The sequence below is a fragment of the Papio anubis genome, chromosome 11 (assembly GCF_008728515.1).
Source record: "Papio anubis isolate 15944 chromosome 11, Panubis1.0, whole genome shotgun sequence".
In the NCBI taxonomy this organism is placed as follows: Eukaryota; Metazoa; Chordata; class Mammalia; order Primates; family Cercopithecidae; genus Papio; species Papio anubis.
The window spans coordinates 36462288-36474502 of NC_044986.1; the positions used below are offsets into that span (position 1 = coordinate 36462288).

At 49.0% G+C, this 12215-nt stretch overlaps 1 protein-coding gene across 2 annotated transcripts in view; it reads left to right on the top strand.

Annotated features, from left to right (window-relative positions):
- SLIT1 (slit guidance ligand 1) overlaps positions 1-12215 on the top strand; it is a 188442-nt gene that overhangs the window by 18006 nt on the left and 158221 nt on the right. For both annotated transcript variants that reach the window (XM_003904064.5, XM_009215076.4), the window contains exons 2-4: positions 4303-4374; positions 5746-5817; positions 11387-11458. In XM_003904064.5, the coding sequence (XP_003904113.3) occupies positions 4303-4374; positions 5746-5817; positions 11387-11458 (216 nt within the window). The remainder of the gene's footprint in view (positions 1-4302; positions 4375-5745; positions 5818-11386; positions 11459-12215) is intronic.

Here is a 12215-nt window from a genome sequence, read left to right on the forward strand (position 1 = left end):
GAGTTCCATTTTGGGTCCTGCCTTGTTAAGATAAGTCAGTGTTTGTCTTTGCCTCAATTTTGCCATCTGTGAAATGGGAATAATTATCATAGTCAATTGCTTTAGTTGCCGTGAAAAGGAATGAGTGGGCCGGGCGCGGTGGCTCAAGCCTGTAATCCCAGCACTTTGGGAGGCCGAGGCGGGTGGATCACGAGGTCAGGAGATCGAGACCATCCTGGCTAACATGGTGAAACCCCGTCTCTACTAAAAATACAAAAAAACTAGCCGGGCGTGGTGGCGGGCGCCTGTAGTCCCAGCTACTCGGAGGCTGAGGCAGGAGAATGGCGTGAACCTGAGAGGCGGAGCTTGCAGTGAGCCGAGATCGCGCCACTGCACTCCAGCCTGGGTGACACAGCGCGAGACTCTGTCTCAAAAAAAAAAAAAAAAAAAAAAAAAGAAAAGGAATGAGTGATGAATGATATGTAAAATTCATCAGATTTTTCATGATTTTGACCAAGTAATTGCATTTACAGGAATGTATTCCTCCCAAATGCTCATCAACCTTTATGCAATAATTTATATTTGGACAATATCTAACCAGCCCAGGGATACCAGTCACAGGGAATCAGGGAGGGAGTGGTCCAGTAACTTGATATATCCAAATGAAGGGACACTTCATGGCCGATCGGAATCTTAGGTGGAAAACACACAGCGTATGATATTGTAGAAGGAAAGGGTAACATTTATGTCTCATTCATCCTCTTCAGAACCTTGCAAAACACTTTGCACATAGTAAGTCTTCTGTAAACATTTGTTGAATTATCTTAAGTATATAAAAGTAGTTTCCAACAAAAACAGGCTTGAGGGCAAATATTTCAGAACATTAAAAGGAGTTATTTCTTAGTGATGGGATTACGTATGACTTTCATTTTTTTCTTTGTTTTGGAAATGGAAAAATATTCAGTAATGTGCATAGCACTCTTATTTTTATATGCAGTAACTTTTATTTATATGTTGGCTATTATGGATATTATATGTTGGATATTATGTTTGTTTATAAAAACAGATGTCTTTAAAAAAATAACACTGCAGAAAAGTATAAAAAAGAAACTGAGGTCACCTTGAGTCCTACCACTTAGCGGTGACAGCCATTACTATGTGACACACAGCCCCCAGCTCATTCTGTATTCGTGTGTGTGTGTGTGTGTGTGTGTGTTTCTACATAAGCAGTGTGTTAGTCCATTCTCACACTGCTAATAAAGACATAGCTGAGACTGGGTAATTCATAAAGGATAGAGGTTTAATTGACTCACAGTTCCACATGGCTAGGGAGGCCTCAGGAAACTTACAATCATGGTGGAAGGGGAAGCAAACACATCCTTCTTCACATGGTGGGAGCAAGGAGAAGTGCAGGAGAACGGTCCTTTATAAAATCATCAGATCTCGTGAGACTTATTCACTATCACGAGAACAGCACGGGAAAGACCTGCTCAGACAATTCAATTACCTCCCACCGCGTCCCTCCTATGACACATGGGGATTATGGGAGCTACAATTCAAGATGAGATTTGGGTGGGGACACAGCCAAACCATATCAAGCAGGTTCGTAGAAAAGGGTTGTCTTGTGACCTTTTCCCATATTCTGTGTCATGCACAACTTTCTTTGTCAAGACAAGCAGATCTGTGCCGTTTTAAATGGCTGCATGACAGATGGCAGTTTCGCAGATGTGCTGAATTCAACCAAGCAATGCTCTACTAATGTCCATTTAACTTGTTTAAGATTTTTCCTCTTATAGTCAATGCTGACATATTTTTATAATAGAAAAACAACAACCAAAAATGCCTTTTGGGTTTAGGTTTGGGGATAAACATTTCAACCCAAAGAAAACCAGCCCTGCTTGGGAAGAGAACCACTTTTAAAGGGCTTCATGATGACATTCTCAGTATTTGAAGAAAGGCCGGGGTACAGAGGGAGCAGGTTGGGGTGCAACACAGTGAGGCTCAGAGTGGCTGTTTCAGGAAATAATATTTAGTTCATTGAAAAATGACCTTTACATTGAGCAGAGCCATCTCATTTGGAGAAGGTGTCCCTGCAGCATTTAGGGTGGGGAGGCGGCTCAGTCAGGGGCTCTCACCAATAGCTTGTGTTAGCTTGGAAAGGCCTCAGGCCCCTCTGAGAGATCCTGTTAGGAAAGTGATGAGGAGCAGGGAATGAGTTTTTGCAGCTGCTTCTGAGGATCAGGAGCTAGGCCCACGGAACGGGCAGCGAGAGGATGCGTTGAATGTTGAGACAGCCTGACCTGGTAGAAAAAGCCTGGCCCGTGGGTCAGATGGCCGTGGGTTCAGATTTCTGTTCTGTCAATTACCAGCAGGTGACCTTGGGAAGGCACCTAGCCTCTTAGAGCCATTCTCATCTGTAAGATGAGCACAGTTACTATTTTTCTGCATGGTGTGAAGGTGTGCGTAACTCCAGTTCCTAGATGGTGCAGAAAAGGAATCCATGTGTTGTTGATCTTAGTGGAAGCAACCCTAGAACATCACCCAGACCAAACTCCTTCCTTCCTTCCTTCCTTCCTTCCTTCCTTCCTTCCTTCCTTCCTTCCTTCCTTCCTTCCTTCCTTCCTTTCTCTCTCTCTCTCTTTTTCTCTCTCTCTCTTTCTCTCTTTCTTTCTTTCAATGGAGTTTCGTTCTTGTTGCCCAGGCTGGAGTGCAATGGCACGGTCTCAGCTCACTTCAACCTCCACCTCCCGGGTTCAAGTGATTATCCTGCCTCAGTCTCCTGAGTAACTGGGATTACAGGTGCCCGCCACCATGCCTGACTAATTTTTTTGTATTTTTAGTAGAGATGGGGTTTCACCATGTTGGCCAGGCTGGTCTTGAACTCCTGACCTCAGGTGATCCACCTGCCTCAGCCTCCCAAAGTCCTGGGATTACAAGTGTGAGCCGCTGCATCCGGCCAGACCAAACAATTTCTAAACTCCTGGAGGACAGGGACTTTGTTTCTCAAAGTAGCTTGGACTTGGGTTGAGCTCTTGGCCATACCCAGAACTTTTGACTAAAGTTGGCTAAGTGAGAAGACTGGGCTGCAGGTGAACATGGGGCGTGTGTGTGCGCCTGCGCATGTGCATGTGTGAACATGACAGTGTTGAGGAAGAGGTGGAGGCAAGCGGGAGCTGCCCCAGGGAGATAGATGGCAGAGGGGACAGCTGGAGTGAGGCCTGAGGGAGATTCTGCTGTGTGGGGCTCAGTGGGGGAGCTTTCTGGGGTAGGGAGAGCCTCACTCCTGGAATGGCCTGCCTTGGTGAGGCTGAGTGAGGCTGGGTGGGGCAGACAGCTCTTCAGGTGGGTCCAAGGTGGCCTTGGAAGGAAGGAGGGGCCCGGCAGCCCGGCATGGGGTGAGAGGAGGAGCTGTAGGCCTGGCCCCAGGACCCAGATGGTGGGGGTGGCCTCCCTTCCTGGCCACCCTCCTGCTCACTGCTGCAGGACTGGCCTCCTGGCAGGCCCCCCATCCCCCTGACCCAGAGCCTCCGCTGGCCCTCGGTTTCTTCTCTGCTTGCTCTCTCCAGCCTTCTGTAATCTGGCCCGCCTTCCCCCAGCCCTGCTTCTCACAGCTTCCAACTCTCTGGTTGTCTGCTGCCCGCTTCACCCCTCAGCTACTCCAGGCCTGATGCAGTGTGGTCCTTGGGGCACATCTGCTCCCTCCCGGTCGTGTGCAGTTCTTCCTTGTCTTGGAGCCTCAGCTTGAGTTCCGTTTCCTCAGTCCTTTAAAATTGCCTGGCCCTCCTTGCTGTCTCCTGCTCAGAATATGGACAGCTCGCAGGAGCCAGTGCCACCAGACGATAACACTGGTGTCCCCATGGGGCCCTTTGCAAGCGCAGGCTATGCCCTTTACTTGCTTTTACCCTGTGCTGACCCTGTAAGTTAGACACAGTTGTCGTCCCCATTTTATAGATAAGGAAACTGAGGCTTAGCGAGGATTCTACCTGAATAGCCTCTCTCCTTGACTAGTTTCCACATTCTTCCCTGGGTGAATGTCTCATCTCTCCAACTAGACCGAGCTGCATTAGTGGCAGAAACCACGTTTTCGGTTTCCACAGCACTCCCAGTGATGCGCCCTGTGCCCTGCAGTTCCAGCGGGTTGGACGTCAGCTGCAAAGAGGGCCCAGCTTGTTGGGCCTCGACACAGACTCAACTCACAGAAGCCCCCAGCCCCACTGATGAGATGACTGGCTGATCCAGGGGGGCGGGCACCTGGAGCAGAGCCCCTGGCCTGGGGGCTCACCCTGCTCACTTCACTGCTTCCTTCTCTCCTTCTTCCTCCAGGGAACTCAATGGCAACAACATCACTCGGATCCACAAGAATGACTTTGTGGGGCTCAAGCAGCTGCGGGTGCTGTGAGTATGGGGTGCTCCCTCCCACCCCACCCCCGGCAGTGCCACGGTGGTCCTGGGCAGGGCCCTGGCTGTGGGTGGTAGGGTGGTGGACTGGCTGGGCCCCTCCACTGTGGAGTCGGTCTTGGCAAGACATCCTGAGGGGTGTCGGGTGGGGTGATGTTCAGTCTTGAGTCTTAACTCGTCGTAAGATCCGACGTCCTGTGCTCTCGGGGTAGTGCAGGGATCCTAGGACCTCAGTTCTTTCAGAACTCCCGCCTCTGCAGTTCTGAGGGTCTTTGGAGGAGCAGGGACCTCATGACCAACCGTCTCTGAGGTCAGAGCTGACAAGCCGCTGGGTAGGGATCTGCTCCAGAACCCCCTGACCTCTGCCCCTTCCCAGGCTCTGGGTGTGTCCCTTCTGAGTCTGGGGAAGCCCACACTCTCTCCAGGGATTCCCCTCCCCTCTGCCCCCAGGCCTCCAGAGGGAGCCTCTCACACTTCAGGCTTTTGGAAACAAAGCAGAGAAAGAGAAGTGTCTGGTGGCGTTTCCCCCCCCCCCCCGCCCTGCCCCCAACGTCATCTGAGGCCCATGCAGGGGCACGCAAGCCACCTGCTTGCGGGTGGAGAGGGACAGATGCAGTGGGAAAAACATACTTGACTATCTCAAAAGTTATCAGGCAACAGTCAATCTGTTGGTGAAAAATGCTGCCCCACCAGCCGGATGCTCTGGGTTTCAGGGCACGTTGGCGGCAAGGGGACGCAGAGTCCCACAGAGCCAGGTGGTTCAGTTGGCGTGGGCACCCCACTCTTGTCTTCAGCAGATGGGGCCAGTCGGGGTGGGGGTACAGGCAGAGAGGGTGTTGTCTGCCAATTGTAGAGTGTGTTGCTGCCTGTGTGGGCTCTGCCCAGTTGGCACAGGCTCCCCTCCCCCTGATACTGGCCGGTCCCCCCTGTTCTGTCCCTTGGACATGTGCCTTCAGGGCCCAAAGAGGCCAGGGCACGTGCGCCAGCAGCTCAAGCCAGCCTGTGCTGCCTGCTGCTGGGCCTCGCTCCCTGGAGCCTGATTGGAGCGGAGACATGGTGCTCGGGTGCCCCGCGGCCTTCTGCCCTGGCAGGCAACTTCAGAGGGTTGGGGGTTGCAAGTGTATTTTGCAGTGAGGTAAGATGCTGGGAGCCCTGAGGAGCCCATGTCGGCGAATTTGCAAAGGTGTAAGGAAATTGGGTCTGCTCAGGCCAGGCGTAGGCCTGTGTGAGGCTTGGGCATGGCTCCTGTCTTACTCCCTTGCCAATGCTGCCCTGGCAGAGGTTGCCTCTGCCCCTCCGTCATGCCAGCTGTTGCTAGCAGCCCTTGTCCCACACCCTGTAGCTGTCCTTGTCTCTTTGCTTCCCCAGGCAGCTGATGGAGAACCAGATTGGAGCAGTGGAACGCGGGGCTTTTGATGACATGAAGGAGCTGGAGCGGCTGTGAGTCCTGGCAGGGTGCGGGCCAGGAGGGCGGGGGGCTGGCACGTGAGGGAACTGGCAGGCCAAGCTGCTGCCGGGGATGAGGGGCACTCAGAGGAGGGGACCCCACGCCCAGCCTGCCTCCACCAGCGGATGGAGCCAGGAGCAGCTGCAGCTGTGAAAGTGATCACAAGGCATGGTCACAGAGAAACCTGGAGTGGGTCCCCACCCCACATTCTCCATGCAACTGTCCCTGTTGTTGTTCCCTGAAGATATGTGATGGCAAAAAATTTACATAATAATACAGAGGAAGTGAAATTTCTTCCTGTCATCTCATCCTGACATAACTGCTGTTCATTGATTTGTGTGTCCTTAAAGGAAGCCGTGGTGTGCCAAGGGGACCCATCAGGGAAGCCCTGGGAGATTGGTGTCTTAGGTGCACAGGGCCACAGTCCAGAAATGTGAAGGTGGAGGCGTGTTCTGATTCACATGGTTTGTTGCTGAATAGGGCTTTTAAGTTTGAAAATGGGTCTTGATCAAGTTTTGCATTTCAGTTTGGCAACGATGAAAAAAAGAAACATGGCAGGGTGAGGTGGGGGATGGGCACTCATAGTCACGGTGGTCGCCAATCGCTTCCTTCTGAAAGTGGACTGGCTGTATGTAGGTGTTAAGAGTCCTAAAGTTCATGCTCTTTGAACCAGAAAGTCCGTTTTATTTTAAGGAAATAATCAGAGACATGGCTAAAAATTATATATCAGGATATAAATTGCATTTTATTATTTATTTGTTTGTTTGTTTATTTATTTATTTATTTTTGAGACCAAGTCTTGCTGTGTCTATCAGGCTGGAGTGCAGTGGCATGATCTCGGCTCACCACAACCTCCACCTCCCGGGTTCAAACGATTCTCCTGTCTCAGCCTCCCGAGTAGCTGGGACTACAGGTGCACGCCACCACGCCTGGCTAATTGTTTTTGTGTTTTTAGTAGAGATGGGGTTTCACCATGTTGGCGAGGCTGGTCTTGAACTCCTGACCTCAGGTGATCCACCTGCCTCAGCCTCCCAAAGTGCTAGGATTACAGGCATGAGCCACCGCACCCAGCCATTGCACATTATTTCAATAGAAAAAAATTGGAAATTCATTCTAGTGGATACATAAGATATAAAATCACATTTCTGAAGAACAGTTAAGGCCATGGGAATGTGCTTGCAATATAATGTTAAATGGAAAAGATAGAAAATGACAATAGTATTACTAAAATCAATTTGCATGTGGATAGAATACAGGAGGAAGAAGACAACTGGAACCACTGACTCTCATTATAGTGAGTGGTGGATTATAGGGAACTTTATTTTTATTCTTTGTGTCTTTCTCTTTTAATCAATTTTCTTATGACAAGTTTATTATTATGATTATAGCTACCACCACTCTATGCCAGGCACCTGGGGCAGCTCTTTGCCTTATATTATCTCATTTAATCCTTAAAACAACACTGCTCTAAGTGGTATTTCACAGATGAGAAAGAGAGGTACACAGAGATTAAGTCACTTGTCCCCAGTTGTGCAGAAGAAGGGATTAGAACCCAGATCATTTTGCCTTCAAAGTCTGAGCTCTTAATGAAGATGACCTGATACCTCACCTTTCTGTTTTGTTTTGTTTTTTTTTTTTGAGACAGAGTTTCACTCTTGTTGCCCGGGCTGGAGTGCAGTGGCATGATCTCGACTCACTGCAATCTCCGCCTCCTGGGTTCAAGCGATTCTCCTACCTCAGCCTCCCGAGTAGCTGGGATTACAGGTGCCTGCCACCACGCCCAGCTAATTTTTTATATTTTTAGTAGAGCCTAAAACTAAAAAAAAACCAACTGAAAAAACCAACTAAAACTGTTGTTTTAGTATGTTTTACCATGTTGGGCAGGCTGGTCTTGAACTCCTGACCTCAGGAGATCCGCCCGCCTCAGCCTCCCAAAGTGCTGGGATTACAGGCCTGATCTGTTGTGCCCAGCCCTTTCATTTTTATATTAAAGAAAATAAGATATTAAATAAAAGGAAAAGAATACGATTGCCTCTTTGCCCTCCTACAGCCTGGAAGAAAGCAAGGCGATCTTTCTTTTGTGCTCCACATCCAGGCCTCAAACAAAATGATAAGAAGCCCACAGCTAGACCAGATGTCAAATGCTGCATTTGTTTTCTTTAGAAGACTTAAAACAAAATACATGTTAATGACCTGGCTATGAGGGGCTGATCTGGACCTGACCCAACCTGGCTCCACCTCCGGTGCCGGGAAGGAGGGGAGGAGGGAAAGCGTCTGGGGGGTCGAGACATGACCCCAGTGGGTGAGTGGCAACTTCAGCCCTGCAGGCACCTTCCGGAGTGGTCAGTTCAGTGGCCTCCCACTGAGTTGTTGGAGACCAGTGTTGCATCAGTTAATCGTAAAAGGTGATTAAAGTGCAGAGTCATTAAAAACCACACATACCAGCCAGGCGCCGTGGCTCATGCCTGTAATCCCAGCACTTTGGGAGGCCAAGGTGGGGCGTGGATCACTTGAGGTCAGGAGTTTGAGACCAGCCTGGCCAACATGGTGAAACCCTGCCTGTACTAAAAATATGCAAATTAGCCAGGCACAGTGGTACATGCCTGTAATCCCAGCTACTCCAGAGGCTCTGGCAGGAGAATCACTTGAACCCAGGAGGCAGAGGTTGCGGTGAGCCGAGATCATGCTGCTGCAGTCCAGCCTGGGCGACAGAGCAAGACTCTGTCTCAAAAACAGCAACAACAACCACAAAACCCCACACACACCTTAGACATTTCATTTGATGTTAAAACATGGAAATGTGCATTTACTAACCCCTCTTCTTTTTTTTTGGCCGAGGTCTTTCTCTTTGGTGTGAAACACTGGAGTTCTTTCTGTGTTGTTTGCCTCGCCTAAACCACACACATATACCATGTTTATGATTTTTGGTTTTGGTTTTTAGAAGGTGGAGAGAGATTTTCCAAAGGGCCTTGGGAGCAATCTGGGGAAGTAGTCCTGATTTTTAAAGTGACGCCCACCCCCCTCCGCCACCGTCTTTTACTTAATTCAAGAGCCGTTTAATTATCGGCTTTCCTTTCATCGAATCTTTCTAAAGCATTCCACTTAGTTTTCATAGAGATGATTCTTTTTCCACTAGCATTTTATTCATTTATATAATAGTAATTAAATTACAGAGTTAGAATGACAAGTGCCTCTGGCATAAACAGGTTTGGGAGTGGACATAACTGGTTCTTGTGAGCAGTTACAAACTCCAGTGTAGATGCAGCAGTGTGCAGTTGAGCTGGCCGTGAGGGATCAGGACATTGTGGCCTCAGCGGGTCTGCAGCTGGAGAGGAGTGGAGTGTGCCCGGTCACTCTGGGAACCGGCCTGGCACCGTACAGTGGCCAGGATCGTACCATGGGAGCAGCCAGGATGGGGAGCAGAGAAAGGCAAGCTTCAGGATCCCACATCTACCATTCAGTAATGGCTTGGGCGAGTCACTTACGTCTTGGTGTCCCTATTCTCTCATCTTTCAAAGATGAGCAACTCAACAAAGTCAGCAAACCTATCTTGGGTACCTATGAAGAGCCAAGCCACGTGGCAAAGTGGTGGCAGGAAACCTTTGTGGGGGGTGTTTGTTGGGAGTCACAGGGTGAGTGCATGAATGCAAAGTGCTGTTGTCACTTTCAGGAGAAAGAGGCCCACCTTTATGCTCTGCTTTCCCGCCTGCGATGAGCTCATGCCCCTAATGCGTTTGCCGTTTGCCTGGCACATAGTAAGGGCTGATTATGACGGTGGCCACGAGTACTGTTACCATTCTCAGTAACCTTCATGTCCCTCGCCATGTGGAGCCCCTTCTTTAGTGTCCTTTAATTTTCCATTTTAAGCTAGGCATCGAATCATTTTCCTCCTAAATAATTTTCAGAAGCGGAAGTCAGAAAAATGAGAAAGTCTTGGGGGGAAAACAAAACTAAACCAGTGGTTATCAGTCAGTGTAAATACAGGATTAATTTACTGGACCAAGGATAAAGAATTTGGAGCTATCTGATGTCTACTCCTGTTGCTTTAAGGATTGTATTGGTGTTTTCTTTCCCCCCAAGGCAATGAAGTGTTTCCCTAGGAGCCTGCCCTTAAAAGTAAACTTCCAGTGGGTCTCCAAAAGTTGATTTAATTGTCTGTACCATGGGGAACATGGCAGTGCCCAATGTGGTGGCAATGGCCTTTCTCACATATTAGATGAAGGACGACCTTCTAGGAGGTAACCACAGACCAGTTACTGCTGGCTACGTGGAATTAAGGTTTTCCCCTTCCCTCTGGAAGAAAGCTTTTGGCTGAGATGGCTTATCATACAGTTGTCCCTTGGTATCCATGGGGGATTGGTCCTAAGACCCCTCAGACACCCCTGGGGCTACAGGCCTGGGCTACTTTCCCAGTTAGTTTTTTTGTATTTTTTTGTAGAGATGAGGTTTCTCTTTGTTATTTCTCTTTGTTACCCATGCAAATCTGAAGCCCCTGGCCTCGAGCAGTCCTCTCATTCAGCCCCGCCAAGCGTTGGGATTACAGGCAGGAGCTATTTGACATGCTTTTTTTTTTTTCTTTTTGAGACAGAGTCTCACTCTGTTGCCCAGGCTGGAGTGCAGTGGCGAGACCTCAGCTTACTGCACCCTCCACCTCCCTGGTTCAAGTGATTCTCCCACCTCAGCCTCCCGAATTGCTGGGATTACAGGTGCACACCATCATGCCTGGCTGAGCATGCATTTTTATTTATGATAAAAAAAATCAATAAAGCTGTTTTCTTTTCTTTGTTTTTTTGAGACAGAGTTTTGCTCTGTTGTCTAGGCTGGAGTGCAGTAGCACAATCTTGGCTCACTGCAAACTCTGTCTCCTGCGTTCAAGCGATTCTCCTGCCTCAGCATCCCGAGTAGCTGGAATTACAGGTGCCTGCCACCACGCCTGGCTAATTTTTGTATTTTTAGTAGAGATGGGGTTTCACCATGTTGGCCAGGCTGGTCTCGAACTCCTGACCTCAGGTGATCCCACCGCCTTGGCCTCCCAAAGTGCTGGGATTACAGTTGTGAGCCACCGTGCCTGGCTGCTATTTTCATTTTGAAAAAAGACCCAAAGCAAACAATAAAAAAAAGGGAAACCTCTGTTAAACCAAATGTGGATGAAATCAGGGCTGTGTGGCCATTAGGGTATGTCTCCCATTTCAAGTGTAGTCAGGTTTCCAACTCACAGAGGGAGATAGCATTGGAACCAGTGCCTTAGAAACCACACAGGGCTTGCAAATGTGAAGTGATGATGATGACGGCTATGGGAAGAAATAGTGGAAGGAGAGGTGCTGGTGAGGGGCTTCCACAAACGCTCTGTTCTTATCCTCCCCACATGCTGGGTGGTGGAATCTCCACTTTACAGATGAAGAACTGAGGCCCAGAGAAGGTAATTTCCCTGGGATGCCACATGGACCCTGTTAGGATTTGAACGCTGGACATTCTGCTTCTGAATCCGTCTGGTGCTTTCTGAGAAGTCCTTTGGATTTCCTGGCCGTCTAGGTAATTTCCAATTCTTCTTCTCTTTTTTAGGCGACTGAACCGAAACCAGCTGCACATGTTACCAGAACTGCTGTTCCAGAATAACCAGGCTTTGTCAAGACTGTGAGTGACGTTCTGTGGCCAGAAAGTTCTCCCTGTGGTTTTGTCTCTCACCCTGTGGGAGGCACAGTGTTCGGTCAGTGGGGCCTGGATGTTCTCATGACCTTGACCCCGTGCTCCTCCCCTGGCAGGAATGGTCCAGGGCATCAAAGGCCAGGCCCTTTCTGTAGGAAAGTGCTGTGCAGGGTATTTCTCCATCGCAAGCACTTGGAAGAACCCACAGTTCATCCAGATGTGTGAGCTGCCGCTGATGGTGTGGGTACAAGGGTGTTCTGCCAGCAGGCACGCTTGTGGATGGTGATGCCAGCCTTTACAGGGGCTCATTCTTACACGTCTCTCACTGCGCCTTTGGTAACCAGCCTGGAGCTGAATATTTATTCATTCAACTAAGCCCTTCTTGAACCTATTTCTGTTTTCAGTTCTTTCTACCTTTTAGGGTCATGAGGTCTGTAAGGTTATTAACCATGGTCGTATTTTTATTTGCTGTCAGTGTACTTCTTTCAAGTTTAAAGGATAGTTGCTAATTCTGCTGCACCATGATTTGCCACATGTGTCTGTAATTTTTCTACCATATATTTCATTTTATGGGAATTGAGTTGGACAAGACCTTTTAGATTATCCAAGGAATCTTTTCTGCAGCTCCTTAGCATATGGTACCGCAGTCTTTGCTTGGCTACCTCTAGTGATGGGGAGCTCAGCACTTCTGCAAACAATCAACTCTATCGCTGGACAAATAAGTAAATTAGAAAATTTTTAACTC